This window comes from Anastrepha obliqua, chromosome 4, assembly GCF_027943255.1.
Source record: "Anastrepha obliqua isolate idAnaObli1 chromosome 4, idAnaObli1_1.0, whole genome shotgun sequence".
NCBI classification, from domain to species: Eukaryota; Metazoa; Arthropoda; class Insecta; order Diptera; family Tephritidae; genus Anastrepha; species Anastrepha obliqua.
The window spans coordinates 61,503,514-61,522,565 of NC_072895.1; the positions used below are offsets into that span (position 1 = coordinate 61,503,514).

The window sequence follows — 19,052 nt, forward strand, 5'->3', positions numbered from 1 at the left end:
ATATATTTTTGACTTGATTTTGTCCGTCAAAATTCCGTCAAACTCGGCATTGTGCTATTCAAATCCAGAGTTATGGGACAAAAATTCGCGAGTTTACCGATGCTTAATTGTTTGTGACTGACAACTGACACAAAAAGGAGCGAAATTTTATGTTTGTAAAAATTCCGTAAATGAAAACGAATTGCCGCGAGCTAAATTGTGAAATAATATAAAGACTCCATGCAGTTTTTCTGCAAAAAAGTGTGTGTGTGTTTATAATTTCTATTGCTTTCGCCTAGTTTTCCTCTTCACCAACAGGCCATTTCTCTTCCTTTTGTTGGTATATTTTTGGAGAATGACGTCGCAGCGGAGGTCGAAATCTTTTATTCTATCATTCTTGACATGATTGCAACTCTAGAGAAAGAGAAATAGAAATTAGTTGTTTGTCAAGAAGAGCAAACGAAAGCAATGGAAACTGTCAAAAACAATAAAATATATTGTATATATGTCTATACACAAACACACGTAATCGCCATGACGTCATCGGCGAAAAACCGCATTTTGTTTGTATATCTGGTGTCATCCGGTTGCGAAAATTAATATAGCGGTTTTCGGATATCTATATTCTGTACTCCACGGATTCAATGCACTTGAGCTAAAACTTAATATCAAACGTTTCAACGTGGCTTTCGTAGAAAACTATTACGTCTTAGTATGAAGAGATTTATTTTCCAGTTTCAGCGAAATTTTTTTTGGTAATACTAGATGATAATATGCAAGGCATACATAGTTCAACTTGGCATGAAACTGGTTAAAGTAATTGCTAAAAATTTTCAGAGATTATAAGTTCTGAGGTCAGTAATGCAATTCAATAACTATTAACGATTTAAACAATTCGACAAATGTTATTTTTGTCTACAATATTTGTCGTTTGCACTGGCAATTATGCTATTCACAAACTCAGCACTAAAGAACTGCCTTCTTTTATTTGCTCAAACTCATAGGGAATGACATCTTTCAAATTAAATATCAAAATGAGTGAATAACGCAAAGACGAATGCAAAAAGCGACTAATAGGCCTATCATAATGGGTCCATTGCATCCGTTGCGGCAACGTATTTAACTGAGAGCAAACTAGATGTGCTAGAACCTAGTAATATAAAATAAAGCTAAAATTACATGTGTTTGTTAAATAAGGCCTCTTCTATTCGCCATTTCTCCGCTTGCAATCTGTGCTCTATTAACTTAACGCAAAATTTGCATGCGAAAGCAACAACAAAGTTATCGAGCAAAATCTGCCCTCATTAGACTGGTATAACTCATTGTCGTACAAACACCCGCGTTGCCAATATATGTTCATTTATACCAGTTGCTTCATAAATGCACCCCTGCTACCACTTGGTGAAAGGAAGAGTCGTTTTGTTGTTGATTTCGCATGCAAATTTTTCGTTAGTTTGTCGAGTAGAGAAGTGGTGAATAGAAGAGGGCTTTTGTTTTTGCTTTCACACGCAAATATTTCGTCAAGTTGAACAAACAAGTGGCCTTACACTAATTGGCAACTTTACTAAACGAAACTGATGCCAGCGACATCTTGCGGTAATACATAATTAGTATGTCATATGTTGACAAAAGAAAATATTAAATTATTTTTTTGTTTTCCTTCATTTATTTGGAATTTCCGGAATCCTCCGTAGCAAGGCTAAGACAGTAAGTTGGAAAATTACGGCCGTAGTTTCAAGGTGAAGCTCATCCATCAAATGCCTAAACTAAAAAAACTGTTGCCTGGCCTTTTCGGCAGTCATAAAGACAACCAAAAAATGACCAATAAGAATGAACGCGAAAATGGTGATGGTAATGTTGATGAAGTTAAAATGGTCCAAGGCAGGCTAGAAACAGACGCATCGCCCGTTGATGAGGAAGAAGCACTAGCCAGCAACAATAATACACCAACGCAATCGACCGAACTTACTGAATCTGTGGTACGTGAACTGTCTGATCCAAATTACAATTCTATCGAAGTGACATCTAATGGCAACGAAAATCGGGAAGAAACTCCATTGAATCCTAATACAGGTGCGCTAGAACGGGTTTCAAGTAACAATGCTTTGACTTCAACTCTACCCAACGCTCTTGCGCCTACCACATTGACTACTATGAATGTGCACAATGCTCAACAACAAATGGTAATGCAGTTCTCCAACATAAAGCAGTTGCATTTCGGTTCAGTTTATAATATTAATAGCAATATTAGTGGCATAGCAACTAATAGTTCATGTAAAAATAGCAAAACAGATGAAGCAACCACACCTAGGAGTTCCAATGTTCCAGAGAATACGAGACGACAATACCCACGTAAAACGACTACAATTGTAACTATGATGCAGTCACGTGAAGAGCCAAACCATCGCATATTGGAAACTATATCTACACACCTGGGTGAAGGTTGGAAGCATGTTATGCGAGAGTTAGGACTTTCAGAAGGACAGATCGAGCAGTCACTGATTGATCACCAAATGCATGGTGGAATCAAAGAGGTATCTAAGCAAATGAGAGTTTACCGTTTCATTATAAAGTTTTTCGATGTATTTCTTGGATATTTTTAATGATTTGTACAAACAAAAAATAATTTAACGACAAAATACCTTATTATTTACAGGTTATCTATCAGTTGTTGCTACAGTGGATTCGTGATGCAGATGATAACGTGGCAACGCTTGGATACATTACTACATTGCTTTGGGAATCGAACCATCGTGATTGTGTGCAACGCATGAAGTTGGTATACAAATCGGATGGCGACAGAAGAAAAGGTGTTCCTAATAATAGCAAATAATACGGAGAGAGACGGGAAACGCGTCTTACAGTTATGATGGGCAAAGCCTTGCTATCCAGTGAATATGCATCTTTGCATATAAATTGCTGTGTTTAACACAGAATTTTAAAGAGCTCCAAAAGGGGCTCTCGCATATCGTGGAGCAGTGCCTTGAACGTAGAGTGGTGAAGACTTGGTATTAAATTTGAGCTATTTTTCGGAACTTCGCAAAATCACTAAAGGGTAACAATCCTTGTGTTACACCAAAATTTACGTCTATTGATTTTGCTTTTTTAGAAACACAAACAAAAAACTGGTGCATTTTAGTGTGCAATACTTGATATTAGGAAAAAGGAGTCGTATAATCTAAGCTTTTTTTTTATTTAGGACTAAAAAAAATTGAAACATAAAATATGAATGTGCATATGTAAGTATGTCTGTTTTTTTTGGAAACCGGCTTGTGTTATTCTAATATTAGATTAAATCAAATTTTTTCGTCTTTACCCATTATCAGACATTAAGCAGGTTATCAGTAAAAGCAAAAATTTAGAACTTTCTAACATTTCGCGAATGGAAAAAAACTGATATGCTGAAATGTTTTAGCATGGATATATACATATAATTAATATTTACTGAACTCATTTAATCAACCAGAGACAATCGCAGTTTTGAAATGATTTGTCAACATTCTGACGCGGTTTTTATGCACACATATATATGTATATATATATATATACACCTTTTGATTATTAAACATTGACAGTAAATTTAATTGTATAAAGAACGACCAAGTTAAGAAAAAAATATTAGCTGCATTTTCTATCGAATATAAAATGGTTTATTTGTAAAACTAAGTTTTTAGATTTAAAGATATTTCTTGTGATACTTCAACTGATAATAAAGTTTGCTCAGCTTTAAAAAATATGTCTGTATTTACGTATATAATAATGTGATATATATTTTTTTATGGTAAACTATCGCAAAGTACGAAAGAAGATACATAAATAGGGAAACATTGAGGTTCTAAAATTTCAATCAGGCTCTAGATAAATTTCACTAAGCCTAAAAACATGGTATGGCAATACATGATCTGTATGTACATTAATAAAATTGTGTGGAAAACCAAAAAAAATTTAAATTTAGGCATCTGCAAATATCTTCTCGCCAATACCGATTACTGATTCTGCATACGGTTATGCCGTATGACTAGTTTGGGGCATTTTATTTCACTACAAAAAGTTGCATTAAAGGAAGAATACGAGGGTTGTCCTTTGTGTTTTGCGCTTTTGCAACACTACGTGTGATGAGATATAATTCGATATTTTTATAGACAAGTTTGATAATTTTTAGCTTTTTTCATTCCCGAGCTTTATTTGTACTTTTTTCAGTGAGTTGAAAAATGTATTTCGCCCAAAAGATGGAATTAACTCTTGAAAATGCTCGTGCGATGATTTATTACAATATTCGATGAGGAATATCGAGACAGGGGTGTATTGATCAACTTATTTCGACTTTTGGCGTTAAGGCACCATATTTAGTTGCTGTGAAATCCTGGTACAACGAGTTTAAATGTGGCCGTCGATCCTTGCAGGATGCATTTCGTGAATGCCGTCCAATACTCTGCGTCAATTGATAATTCAAGGTCATCATATGACATTTCGTCAGTTAGAGGCAACTGTGGGCATCAGTGGGATTAACATACATTCATAAATGCATGAATATTTAATCGTCAAGAAGAAATTTCTCGTTGGACACTGCATAATTTGACAATTGTCCCAAAGAGGATTCGTGTCGCTTGGTGTAAAGAAATGTTGGAGAAATTCAGCCACGGTGGTTCAGAACGACGTCGATGACATCGTACCAGGTGACGAATCTTGGATCTATGCATCCGAGTCGGAAACAAAACAGAAATTTATAGTGGGATATTCCACCGCCGTAGCGGAATAGGTTGGTGAGAAACACCAAAATTAAGTAAAAGTTTTTTCTAATATCGGTCGCTACTCTGCAGGCAATGACACGCCTCCGAGTGTCATGTTGCAATTGTACCACTAGAGAAACAGTAAATGGGACACGGTACACTAGACAGGGCTAGTTTACTGGGGCGGCAGCCCTTGGTCGGGAAAAACCCGAGTCATTTCGGTAACGTAGAGCCGGCTGCCATGGGAATGACCCCCAAAATTAAGAGTTACCTTTGACAGCTTGCTCTCCTTCTCAGCGCATCGAACCGCTATTGCAATTAAAGTACAGAATCGCAACAAGGTCCCCAAGTCGCTTGCCTGCAGCACTTGGGACAAAGGCAAGGAAATGTTGCTGTCGACTTTCAAGGCAATAGGCCGACCGGTTCTAAACTATGCTGTGCCTGTCTGGTCGCCTAGAACCAGTGACTGGCAGTGGACGAAGCTTCAGACCTGCCAAAACACTGCAATAAGGCCCGCGACAGGATGTCGCATGATGTCTCCGATACAACAATTACACGACGAGGCCCACATGCTGCCTTTGAAGGAGCATAACAAACTGCTCAGCAAACATTTTCTGCTGGGGTGTTACCGTAGGCCTCACCCATGCAGACACCTGCTTCAGCCTGAGCCACATCCCAGGCACGTCAGGAGGCACTTCCTCAATTACGCGGACGAGATCCAAGACAAACAGACAGACAGCTACTTGATCGGAGAGTGTACAGAAATACCATAAACGAAATTCATCGGGAGACCATTAACACCTTCTTAAGCTCCCGACCTTCGAATGCCGTTATCGAAGTCCAACCACCACCTGTCGCAGACCGAGAGTCCCGCGTAACCTTGGCACAATTACGTTCTGGATACTGTAGCAGGGTTAACTCCTACTTATCCAGAATCGACCCCGACATAGTAAACAAATGTCTGGCATGTGAAGGCACCCCGCACGACACTAACCACCTTTTAACATGCCTCATCAAACCCACTCATCTAACACCCCTCTCCCTGTGGACCCAACCTGTCGAAACAGCTACTTTGCTGGGCCTACCGTTAGATGAGCTAGACGAAGACGACCGGTGATTACACTAACTGGCAGGGCAAAGCTACTGCTACAACAACAACAACAAGAAACAGTAAAATATGTATGGTAGACAACCATTTGTTTGCCAGAAATTTTTGTAGATATGTATGTATCGTATGTGGTCTTGCGTGGCTTCTGTGGACATTCCGACATGTTTTTATAACAAATTGTTAAATCACAGTATAAAAATAATAAACAACAGATGATTTTTTTTCAACCACGTTGACCATAGCTAACCTGTGTCTTAAACCGGGTCGGCCCACATCCGATAGAAAAAACTTTGCAATTACTCCCCATAGTTTGAAAGTTTCCTTTGAGAGGATTTTAGGTTCGTAAAAATTGAACCTAACGCAAACTTATTTTAGCGACCCAGTATATAGTATATACACCTACTTATGCATATAAGTGTAATTGGCGCGTACATCCTTAGTTGGGTGTTTGGTCGAGCTCCTCCTCCAATTTGTGGTGTGCGTTTTGATGTTGTTCCACAAATGGAGGGACTCACACTTTCATGAGTTCTTTATGTGGCAGAAACGCATTTATAGATCTGTCCTTGATTGCTTGTTATTGTTGTTGTACATGTATGGAGAGTGATGTTGAAGTTTCTAATTAATACCTTTTTCCAACGAAATGTAACTTCGTTGGAAATAAAGGACCGGACAGACTAACTTAGTAGTATGAGGAAGAAGAACAGGACACAAAAACCAAAGAAAAAACAAAAGAAAGAAAAAAACTTTGTGCATATCTGAACCCACATCGCTTTGGAAGCTAATAATTTGGAAAGCATTCCATTGAGGAAAAGTCAAGAAAAGCCCATGGCATTGCATACCAAAACAACTTATTTGACTTTAGCCGTTTCTGCTTTTAGGTTTATGCATCCTAGGTAGGTAGGTAGGTGAGATGGCAAGAGTACCCCAGGTAGCTACAAGTAGCACTTACGTGCCGTTTTGATGCCATAAAGTGGACCACTACCTGTGAAAGGATTAAGGGAGGAGATAAAACCGTCTACAGCCATCCAGTGCTGTTGATGTAGCGGAGGAGAGAAAAGGGATCTAGGCTGGAGAATTTCATCAAGTCATCCCCAAAGGGGACGCCGAGGAATCTCAAGCGCCTAGCCGCCAAAGCCGGACATCTGCAGAGAAAGTGTTCCACAGTCTCTTTCTCTGTAGGATCCCCACAGCTTCTGCAATGGGGGTTGTACGGAATTCCAAGCTTCTCCGCGTGAGTGCCGATCACCCAGTGGCCAGTAATCACCGCAATGAGTTTGGAAATTGAATGGCGGGGGGTTCCCATCACCTTTAGCGTTCTGTTTATATCGTATTGAGGCCATAGTGCTTTTGAAATGGCACACGATGAGACAGACCTCCATCTGTCTTGCGCTTTTCTTAGAAAGAAATTGTGTAGTTTCCCTTTAACGACGGCCAAGGGGATACCGATGTCTGAGGAGAGGGCAGGTGGATCCGGTTCTGCCGCCCCCTTCCTGGCAAGCTCATCGGCAATTTCATTTCCCTCTATATTCCTGTGCCCAGGAACCCAGATGAGGGAAATGTTTCCTGCACGTTCGAGGCGTTTAAGTTCCTCCTTTCAAGAGTTCACGAGAAGAGAGCTGCAATACGGCGACGACAGTGCCTTGATTGCAGCTTGGCTATCGGAAAAAATATTAATGTCTCCCTCCCAACAGCGATCCCGAAGCATTTTGCATGCCTGCAGGATCGCGAAGACCTCTGCTTGAAAGACGCTGCTTGTCTCCGGCAGTTTATAGGAGACCGAAATGCTGGCTGATTTAGAGTAGATCCCCGCTCCCACTCCAGACTCCATTTTGGATCCGTCAGTGAAAACAGAGGCATCTTTATCCGCAACAACTCTCCCCTCTTTCCAATCCTAATCCTTCATAAAAAAAAATTTATTTTATTATATTAAAATTATTTATTTATTTATTAAAATTTTAAAATATAAGGATGGTTGAACTGCAGTTATGAGTGATTAATAGTTCAGGATAGTAATTTATTGTAGAAAGTGCCAAGTTGATTTAAATTGCTGTATCGAAAACCCACAAATACTCTATGTACTCCAATCGTTCATTTCCTTACATAGATCTTTAGCCACATGTGTATGTATGTATACGCATAAAAATTTCACAACTCTTTTTAATAAAATGTATGTAATAAAACATGTGTACATAGTCACTTTAATTTAAAATCAAATTTCTGCGTCGCAAAACTGCAAATCATTAATTTTTGTATGTCCGTATGTACATATATTGTACATACATATGTATATGCAATTATAAAATCAATCGCTGTAAATTATTTCCACTTATCGCAAAATTTATTTTAAAGCAATTAAAATCACTGGCATGCATGTAGACCGTCTGAAAACAATGATGCCTTGACATTTATTATATAATTTTCTTTATCTTCTCCTTGAACGTATCGATGAGCATTTGAGCACCATATCCATTCGCTTGGTCATAGTAGGGCAATTGACTCATCCGGGCCAACCAAGTTTTCAATTTCGGATTTTTAGCCGGATCGATGGGCGCCAATTCCACCAAGCTGGATATGGTGGACACGATACTGAAGTCGGCTAAAGTAATTGTTTCGCCGCATAAGTACGATTGATCACCAATAAAGGCCTCGAGAAAACCATAAGCTTCATAAATGGCATTGATTTTTGCACGTGGTACCTCACTTTCATTCTTATAGAACACAGGAACTGCTATGTTACGCAAACAACCCTGAAACACCACACCGGATTCAAAGTGAAGTCGTTGATCGACAAGTGCACGCTTGAAAAAGTCCTTGGGATACAACGAATCATCCTTAGCATATCGACGTACGAGATATGCCATAATGGCGTGCGAGTCCCAAATGTAGTGGCCATCGTCTTCGAGCATGGGTACAGTATGCTGTGGATTTTTGCGCACATATTCGGCAGATCGGTGTTCACCATCAAGTAGTTTTACTAATTTGTATTCGTATTGAAGACCCAGTGCCGCCAGGGTCAACTTGCAAGCGCGCACCGGTGGACTAGGCTCGACACCATACAAAACTAGTTTGCCCATTTTAGTGCTGTGGGTGTAATCGATTTTTATTCGTAGATTTTTATATGATGGATTTGCTCGATTGGATTCAACTGTTGCCGTTGCCGCCGCCGACCGTGTTGGGTGCTACTGTGAAACTGAAGCGTCGAAGGTGCGAGCACTTTTGTTTTCAGCGGAATGTTTTGGACTTTGTTTATATTGTCGCGATTGGGGCGTCACACGCTTACTTAGTATTTACATAGGGCTTGTGAATATTTGCACGCTGTGTGTGTATGTAGATATGGTATGTATGTACATAGAACAACGAGTATGTACTCGTACATCACAGTGAGTTGATGAATTTATAAACGACAGCTGGTAGTGACTGAGCTAATAATCTTGAATTTAGATTGGTTGTTTGGAGCTGAGAAGCATATGTTAATGTTATTACCTTTCATTCGAAGGAATGAAAAGTGTTACATTTCAAGATTACCGGTTAAAATAATACATGCACGATTGATAAAAAATATAAAAGCTATATTATATTTAAATGTAGGTAGGAGATACTGGGCGGGATGTTGTTGTTGTTGTAGCAGCATAAACAATCCCCATACATGTACTGGGAATGCTGCTAAAGTGACAGTCCTTGGCCGGATATAATTCCGGGTCGTTCCGGTTACATAGAACCGACTGTCGTGGGGGGATAAATGGATATTAAATATGATTCCTTTAGCTGGTTTTTTTTTGTAATATATAGTAGGTCACGGTGGTTGCCGTAGCTGAGTGGATTGGTGAGTGACCAGGTTTGAAACCCCGGGAATGAAACACTAATGATAAGAAATGTTTTTTCTAATAGCGCTTGGCGGGCAATGGCAAACTTCCGAGTGTATTTCTGCCATGGAACAGCTCCTGCCGCTCGGTGGAGGCATAAAACTGTAGGTCCCTACATTTGTGAAAAAAAACTCCAGACGCACCCAATAAAGGGTGTAAGCGACAATATGTGGTAGGTCGCGAGTTCGAAACTAGTCTAGATATGAAAGAGTAAATTATTAAAAAAAATTTTTTAGCGGGCAGCGGCAAACTTTCGAACAAATTTTTAGTCCAAATAAATATTTTAAAAATTAGAGCCGAGTTTTCAATTGATTCACTGCATGGACAAATGCCCACTTATGATCAGACTTTTTGTCCTATACGGCGCAAGCATTACCACTGAAGAGCTGAATAGGCAAACTGCAGCAACTAACGTGCCTATACTTCACGAATGCAATGTGATGCCACAATGAGTAGACATGAGGAGTAGACATCTCGGCCTGGTACTAGTACTCAGCCCAACTCAGCTGTGTACTAGGTTTACTGAGCGAACTGGGTTTGGATGAGTTATTGCAATAAGAGAGTCAATAACCTTAAGATCAAAGTGTGATCTTCCTTCCTATCTATTCTAACAAGCGTAACGCGAACCACTCTGACAACTGTGATACGTCTCTGCATGGACTAGCAGTATAAAGTTTTGATTTGTTGCTCGCAAGATGATTGTTTACAGCTACAGAGAGAAGGGAGATGACAGCATGCTTTTAATCAGCAAACTGCCACTGGAGAGTGGGGGAAGTCGCTGCACCTAAGCTAGTGCTCAACAAAAGGGTTCGATGCACCATCCTGAAAGCTAACATAGTAAAAGGGGCACAGTGATGGATGGAAAGATGTCCCATATGATGACATTATTGTGTACATGGATGAATCTCTGATGCTGTCACACAGAGCTGCTACGCGTAGCGAAGTACGGATCTGAATATTATTCTGCCATTTAGGTAAATGAAATCAATGTGTTAGGAAGTTTTAAAAATGTGACACACATGTGGGTACCCAGACATATTGTTATGGAGTTTCAGTCATAAACAAGTCAGTTATCAGTACTTTATTGGCACGGAAAATTTGTTTTTATAGGCGTAGACTTGAATCATATCCACTATCTAAAATATCTTATGCCTTGATGCCCCAAACTAGGCGGCAACAAGTTTCGGTTGATCTTTGGCAGGTGTGATTAGATAATAATTGTTTCATTCCTGCTTGAGGTAAAAGCCTCGCTTTATGGGACACATACATTTTTTTTTGTATGCAGAAGAGGACGTGTCAAAAGACTAGTGCCGAAGCCGGTGGTGGGACCTAAACCCAACTAAACCCCCTCATATCTGGCGGTAAATCCTCCCGGACCCTTACCCTAAAGTCGTACGTTGTGACTATATTATTACCCAATTATCGAGGCCGATTTTCTGTCGTTTTCTAATTTTTTTCATTTTCGCACACATATGGAATAAGATTTGACTCCATTAAGATTTCACCAAACATTCTCTCAAGAATATTTCGCTGATCTATGAACCGCAGGCATTGAGAAAGGATCACGTGCCTGGAAGCCGATGAGGCAGCATTGCATTGCGTTGGCTCCACAAGGTTCCTATGACGTAGCACATTCCCCTACAGGCTTTACAGTTCTTAAAATTTCGCCTTCCTAGAAATTGTACTAGACTTGTCGGATATCCCTAATTTTAAATTCGAAACATTCTCATTGCATAAGTTTCTGTTTGTAATTAATTGCATGTTAGCCATCGAAACTGTCGGGTGGGAGACTGCATGATACCATTCGGTTGGTTAAGAACACAACGCCCAATATACGACATGAAATATTAAATGAGAGAAAAAGTTCTTTCTTTCAATACTAAACTTCAATTTTAAGCTTCTAAGATTATAGCTTTTGATGTGCAGGTCCTTTGGCGCGTATATTCTTTTTCCTCTTTCAATTTGTGATGTGTAGCTTGATGCTATCCCATAAATGGAGAAATACACTCGGAGGTTTGCCATTGACTGCCGAGGTACAATCGCTGTTATAGAAAATCTTGTATCTCACTTGATGTTTCATGCCCGCAGTAGGTTTCGAGCCCGGACCCTTCCAAATGGTAGTCACGCCCAAAACCATTCGGCTACGGTAGTCGTAACAATACCTATACTCGTACATTAGGTTAGGTTAGGTTGTAGCGGTTGTTCACAAGTTGTTCACAACGGGATACTCTCAGACTCATAGCCATTTGAGATGCCGCATCGGGCACTTGTCCATATCTCCCTAAAAGCAATGTGAACATTTCAAAAAATTTAGAAGATTCCTGATTTCGACATCGCTGAGATCTTCTAATAAATATATTACACTACGTCACACATACATTAAAAGATAACAAAATTACCCAGCAATGCAAATATACAGCGTAAGAGAGAAATCTCAGAGAAGAGAAAGCAAAAAGGTTAACGAATGGAACATTAAGCATTACGTTCAAACACTGTTAGAAACAGCTGAGTTTGTTTACAAAATTTTGAGTTGTCTAAAAAAATTACCATAAATATACTTCATAATGAATTTTCCATTTTATGCTTTCTTACTATAAACTGCGAATTTCAAACCGGCGCTAGGCAAAAGTGCTCAAAATACTAGATTCCAAAATAAATAACTTTGTTTGTTGACAAAAAATGAAATCCTTGAGATCATTTAAGCTTTCAGATCATTTTGGTGATTGATAATTTTTGCTGGCTAAAATTTCTTTACTAGTAAATGAGCGTCTCTCTTACATACGAGTAGAACTCTCACTTTATAAATATATGTATATATATTATATAATTGGCGCGGGTGTAAAAGGATGTACCTTTTTGGGTGTTTGGCCGAACTCCTTCTCCTATTTGTGGCGTGTGTCTTTGATGTTGTTCCACAAATGGAGGGACCTACAGTTTGAAACCGCAGTCCGAACGGCAGATATTGTTTATGAGGAGCTTTTTTATGGCAGAAATACCTTCTTCGTTTTGGCCTTTCGCCGAGATTCGTAGCTACGTTCTCTCTGAATTCCGAATGGTAGTCGCGCACCAACCTATTCGGCTACGGGGCCGCCTCTCTGGAACTTCCACTTTACTCTCTTAAAATTTGAGTGATGGGCAATTTTATGGTGTTAATGAACACCTTCTTGCAAAAATTAGGAATAATCAAGAATGATAGACTACAACGTTAGGATATCCGAGGCAAAATTGTGAGAGTAACTTCGACTGTCACGTCATAGGGGACTCAGCAGTGAAATTGTGCCTGCTCATTCATATTCCTACCATCTTCCAATTTGTCGTTGTTTAGATGGCAACGAAGTAGCATGAGCGATGGCTGCGTTGATTTTTCTTATATTACCAACACAATTTAAGCTTTTGCCGACCTCTGTTGTAAACAAACCACTGTAACATCCCCTTTTATGACAGCAAATCAGATCCTTCAAAATCGCTGAGAGCTTAGTAATGGTGTGATGTTGGCCATACCTTCTGAATTCTCTCCACCGTGGGAATAACTATTACACATTTTTTTGTTATTGCACTTGACTAATTTCCCAGCCTTTAAATTATTCAGGCTTTTTTTAATTGTTTACATATGTAAACAGTGAAAACGCAGGTGTAATTATTGCAAAAAATGTGTTTCATACTTCGCAGCTGCGGTGTTGAGCTAATGTAATTGAAAAGTTTAGTTCTATTTTTTTTGGTTGTTTTGTTTATAAGCTCAATCAACTTTTTTCCTTCTATTCTCATTTTATTACCTGTTTTTTTGTTCTTGTTGTTTGGTCTTACAAATCCATGTTTAAAATTATCTTATTAGTTCATTCACACACCTCATCTACACTTCCATACGTTCCAGCAAATCTGCTTGATCGCCTCTAAATATTCATATACAGGGTTTGATTGAAAAGAAATGAGCCTTCCCGCGCGGAGCGTCTGTCAAGCGATCAACCGAATCGGCTGGTGGGGGAAAACGTTCGTTGGACCTTCCCCTTCTACTAGAAACCGGTCCCAGTTCGCTGGCCACGGCGGTGCAGTCAACATCACTCCGCGCGTGAAAGCTGTTTTAAAAGTGTGTTAGGATTTTGCAGTGGCGAAAATGCAGCGATCGTTGGAGCAACGTTACTCGATCAAATTTTGCGTAAAGCTAAACAAAACGAGTACCGAAACCATTAGGCTACTCAAGGAAGCTTAGGGGGACCAATCTCTGTCCAGTGCCCAGGTAAAACGGTGGCACAAGTCGTTCAAGGAAGGGCGGGAAGACGGACGAACAGCGATCAGGAAGGCCTTCGATGACGCAAACAGACGAAGATGTGAACCGCCTTCCTCTGCACCTCTGCATTGGCCAAGATGGGGGTTTCGGTGCTTCTCCACCCTCCCTACAGCCCAGACCTGTCCCCTCCGGTCTTCTTCTTGTTCCCGCGCCTGAAAAGAAAGCTGAAGGGGAGGCGTTCCGACTCCATCGAGGCGATCCAAAAAACTGTGACAGCCGAATTGAACGCGATTCCGGCGGATGAGTTTGAAAAATGTTTCCTGCAGTGGAAGCACCGCTACCAGCAGTGTATTGACGCTCAAGGGTCCTATTTTGAAGAATATTAGTTGTATTAGCGAAAAGGTTTAATAAAACTGCTTAAAAAATAGGCTCATTACTTTTCAATCAAACCCTGTATATTGGGTGATTTTTTAGATATTATCTTTTTAAACAGTTGGTTTAAACAGCTGACGCACGTTTCGTGTTTTGTTTCACTGTCAAACATCTTCAGTTTGGTCTATAATTTAACCATGAATCGTCTTACAAACGAACAACGCTTGCAAATCATTGAATTTTATTATAATAGTTTATTATTATTTATTATTAATTTTTTTAATTTTATTTTTTATCGAAAATATCAGGGACGAAGCTTATTTTTGGATCAATGGCTACATAAATAAGCAGAATTGTCGATTTTGGAGTGAAGATCAGCCAGAAGAATTGCAAGAGCTACCAATGTATCCAGAAAAGGTCACAGTTTGGTGCGGTTTATGGGCTGGAGGTATCATTGGACCGTACTTCTTCAAAGATGCTGCGAATCGTAACGTAACTGTGAATGGTGAGCGCTACCGTGAAATGATATCCAAATTTGAAGCGCAGTCGCGGTCAACATTTGCATGAAATAATCTTCAAATATTAAATTATATGGACTGTACTATCGATTTAAATAAAAAAAATTTCATGCATTTTTCTGAATTTTACTTGTGTTTTTTTGAAAAACTTCCCTATAGCTCTTAAAACATCACCCTTTAGTTTCAATAAGCTCATACTTCATCCCAGTTCTTATACATTAACGCCACGTCAACTAACAGCAGTGCACAAAACTTAACGATCGGCCTAAAAGAAGATAGCGGACGAGTTAAGTGAATATAATTAATATTTCAGTAGTTACGAGTTGGAATTTCACCAGATGTGCCATTTGAATTTCATAACATCTTATAAATATTCATATGATAAGCATGCATATACATACTTACATATTATACGGGTATAATTGTAATATGAGTTTTTATGTAGTTCTACTGTTGCCGCTTCTGAACGTTCGATAGCTTTTATGAGAAATTTTTTAATAGCAGAAATACATATTTATCTGCATGCTAAATGAACAAATTTAGGATGTCTCAATTCGAGCTCATATGCCTCTTTATTTTATATTTCAGTTTTTTTTTTGTTTTTTTTTTGCCAATGGAGGCGTCAAATGAGAATAAATCTATTTGAAGTAATTTATTTTAACAGTAGAAACTTTTGGAATGTTCCTGTTCCTGTACAAAATCGTCTATTCATTTGCTTTGTCTTTAAATGTCGCAAAATTACGGCATTAATTGGCATGGTGCGTGTGAAAAAACTACTGGTGCGTGAGAAGAAACTACTGGCGACTCACCTGATGGGCGCTGGGAGTAGGATGATATGAATATACACAAGGGAGATGTTAAGAAATCCCTATCACAGTCAGCGTTTAGAACCGTAAGGTGTCTAAGACCATTTCGACGAGAGATTCATATTAAATTCCACATTAGAACACCCGATATAATTTGTAGGGAACATATGTACATGTGCACATATTCATGTATTTATCTACATACATATATTATATTTATATATAGATTGGTGTAAGAAATACTTTTTCTTCAGATTATAAGAGTATGCTTGTATGTATGTAAATTCACCTTTTAATTTCAATTAAGTGGCGAAAATTATTAAATTGAATAGCGTAAATTATTATCTTATCATACACAAGCTCTCGTATTTAACTTTATTATAATAAGGGTCATTGCTATTATCGTTATCAATAGCTATTTGTACTCAACTTTGTATAAGCTGCGGGAAATTAAACGAAACAAGAGTGAATGACAACACAAAAGCTTTAAATAGGTTCCGAAATACAAAGGGGTTAGTATGGGGATTAGTTGAAGCGGCATATTTATTTAGTTATCCACACAATGACTTGTGATTTTGCAAACATACCATTGCCAGCAAAAATATCTATAATTATATGCCCATATATATATATGTATATATATATGTAGTACATATATTTGAGACGATACTAGTTACAGAACTAAGATTAAAGAACCTACTACTAATTTCACCAGTTAACCACAAGGTACTCGTATTGTAGTAGTTCAAGTAGTGTTAGTAGAACATTTCATAATTTTTTTTTTCAATTAAATTGGCCTCTAAATCGGAAAAATTTGTTTACTTTTTATCATAACAAACTCTAATATTTTGGCAAAGCCGAGTTAGTTTCGAAACCCACTGGGAACATGAAATATGACATGATAAAAAAAAAAGTTTTTCCAATAGCGAGCGTCCAACGGCAATCAATGCCAAACCTCTGAGAAAATGTATGCCAGAAAAAACTTGTCATAAAAATTATCTGCCATTTTGAGGCTTCATATAACTCTAGGTCTCCCCATTTGTAGGACAGCATGAAGACGTATATCGGAAATCTCGAAAAAAACCATTATGTCATGTTTCAACTCTTGAACTGTCTCGGGATGATTGGTGTTACATCTATCCTTAACGGTGTCACACAAATAATAACGCAGTCAGAACGCAGTTTTTACGCGGCCAATGGACATCACAGTTTCGGGCGGTTATTCGTCTTTCCAAGAGATTGCCAAAAATGTCAAATATTTCTTTATGCTACCCCAACTTTGATCAAGCAAAAAGCGAGCTATTTTGTGAGTGCCTAAATTTAGTTTATGATTTCTGAAACATCACGCAAGTTATTTTAGCTGTTAAAGTAAAAAATCGTTAGTTCGTAAAATTAAAAATGGTAAAGAGATCACCCGTTATAACTATAAGTATAATACCAGTTTTCAGTCAAATCAGTTCATTAACAAAAAGTAAAGAAAAACAAAAACACGTCAAGCTAGTCGGAAAGAAAACGTCAGGTAAGAAGAAAATTGAGTTTAGCTTCGTAATTAAGCTGATCACTAAGTAAAGAAGAACGTCATAGCTTATTATGGCATGTAATACTCGTCTGTAGGAGTATGTTATTTTGCTTACGAGAACTTTACCAATTATGGCTAGACCATTCAAGATATGTAGAAAGTTAAATGAAAACGATCAGCGCCCAGGGCGTTCTATCGTTACCAGACATTATTTAAAAAGTTAAGAAACGTTTTCTAGACTCACGTTTAAACCTGAAACAAGAAATTATTCGACAATTTCGAACGCTCTTTATGATAATCTGTAATGCTATGCGTAGCTAACGCACGATAGAAACTGAGAATTCATATAAACAGGTGGTGAATTTATAACAGGAATGACATGAACCGGAACTAAGAATCTGAGTCAACCTTTAGTTTAGTCAGCGACACAGAAAAAGTGACGGTAGCAAGTATCACAATCGGCTAAAAGATGATAGCCACTGCTGTGTTGCGATTCCGAAGGCATTTTACTGGTTATGATATAAAGACACGGCTTTTATGGGATAAAGAAAAGGGGTTCAGTTTTATACTACGCCATACTTGAGACTAAAAGTAGAGACGCTACAATTTTAAACTAAAAGAGGCTAATAAATGAAAAGGAAGAGAAAAAGGCACTCGAGCTATGCTTTTTTACACAACAAAGCGGCCACAAAGTAATTATTTCCCTGAACGAAGTTTTATAAAGGGCGATTTTTTAAGAGCTATAGCAAAGTTTTTCAAAAAAACACATGTAAAATTCAGAAAAATGCATGAAATTTTTATTTAAATCGATAGTACAGTCCATATAATTTAATTTTTGAAGATTATTTCATGCAAATGTTGAGCGCGACTGTGTTTCAAATGGTCCATCCGCTTAGTCCAATTTTGGCATACTCTTTCCAATGTTTCGGCCGGTATCTCACATATAAATGCTTGAATGTTGTCTTCCAATGCGTTAATTGAAGCAGGCTTATCTGAATAGACATGAGCTTTAACATAGCCCCACAAAAAGTAATCTAAATGCGTTATAACGCACGATCTGGGTGGCCAATTGAGAGCTCCCGAACGTGAAATAAAATGTTCACCGAACTCGCCTCTCAACAAGTCCATTGCTACGCGTCTTGCTGAAACCACATGTCATGCAAGTCAAGCTATTGCATTTTGGACAAAAAAAAAATTGGATATCATTTCACGGTAGTGCTCCCCATTCACAGTTACGTTACGATTGGCAGCATCTTTGAAGAAATACGGTCCAGTGATACCTCCAGCCCAGAAACCGTACCAAACTGTGACCTTTTCTGGATACATTGGTAGCTCTTGCAATTCTTCTGGCTAATCTTCACTCCTAAATCGACAATTCTTAAACTTTCTTAACAGAACACGCATTTTTATAACAAAATTCAATGATTTGCAAGCATTGTTCGTTTGTAAGACGATTCATGGTTAAATTATAGACCAAACTGAAGATGTTTGACAGTGAAACAAATCACGAAACGTGCGTCAACTATTTAAACCAACTGTTTAAAAAGACAATAGCTAAAAAATCACCCTTTAGTAAGAAAATCAAAGAAAGAATTGTGGTATGCAATGTTATAGCTTATTAGATTTAAGTATATAGTGTAAGTTTGAGATTCCTAAAAAACTAATTTAATTTTTTATAACTTACCAAATAAAAAGAATGTCGTGCATTTGTTATATGAGTAAAGAGTAAATACCCAACGCCGTCACGGGAAAACTTTATAAAAAGCCAATGGGATTTCTTAGCAATTTCGAGCTTCCCCTTTATTGTACTGAAATTTAATGAGCTATAAAAGTGCATGCAAAAAATTTGACTGGATATTCTAGTTAAAAACCGTGGAAAAGGAGTGAAAAATTCGTCTACTTTTTGTATAAAATTTGAAAATTGGATTTATA

General features: G+C 38.2%; 3 protein-coding genes across 4 annotated transcripts in view; 1 reads left to right on the top strand and 2 right to left on the bottom strand.

Annotated features, from left to right (window-relative positions):
• The window catches only part of LOC129245403 (cytosolic endo-beta-N-acetylglucosaminidase), a 51,981-nt gene that overhangs the window by 519 nt on the left and 32,410 nt on the right, over positions 1-19,052 (bottom strand). The gene's annotated exons all lie outside the window — the stretch shown is intronic.
• Positions 1,494-3,664, top strand: LOC129245406 (protein immune deficiency). 2 transcript variants are annotated; one of them, XM_054883535.1, is made up of 3 exons: positions 1,494-1,575; positions 1,674-2,513; positions 2,636-3,662. In XM_054883535.1, the coding sequence occupies exons 2-3, from the start codon at positions 1,737-1,739 to the stop codon at positions 2,810-2,812; spliced, it is 954 nt and encodes a 317-aa protein (XP_054739510.1). In that variant the 5' UTR covers positions 1,494-1,575; positions 1,674-1,736; the 3' UTR covers positions 2,813-3,662. The 2 variants fall into 2 exon arrangements, 1 of the variants encoding a protein (XP_054739510.1); XR_008582406.1 differs by lacking the exon at positions 1,494-1,575 and having other exon boundaries at positions 1,591-2,513; positions 2,636-3,034; positions 3,089-3,664.
• On the bottom strand, positions 7,753-9,043 carry LOC129245408 (glutathione S-transferase 1-like). Its single transcript, XM_054883538.1, has one exon. The coding sequence runs from the start codon at positions 8,889-8,891 to the stop codon at positions 8,226-8,228; it is 666 nt and encodes a 221-aa protein (XP_054739513.1). The 5' UTR covers positions 8,892-9,043; the 3' UTR covers positions 7,753-8,225.

Bases quoted from the DNA above. Each gene is read 5' to 3' on its own strand.
- LOC129245408 (XM_054883538.1), bottom strand. From the start codon at position 8,891: ATGGGCAAACTAGTTTTGTATGGTGTCGAGCCTAGTCCACCGGTGCGC.
- LOC129245406 (XM_054883535.1), top strand. From the start codon at position 1,737: ATGCCTAAACTAAAAAAACTGTTGCCTGGCCTTTTCGGCAGTCATAAA. The intron at 2,514-2,635 runs GTATCTAAGCAA...TATTATTTACAG, and splicing joins TGCATGGTGGAATCAAAGAG to GTTATCTATCAGTTGTTGCT.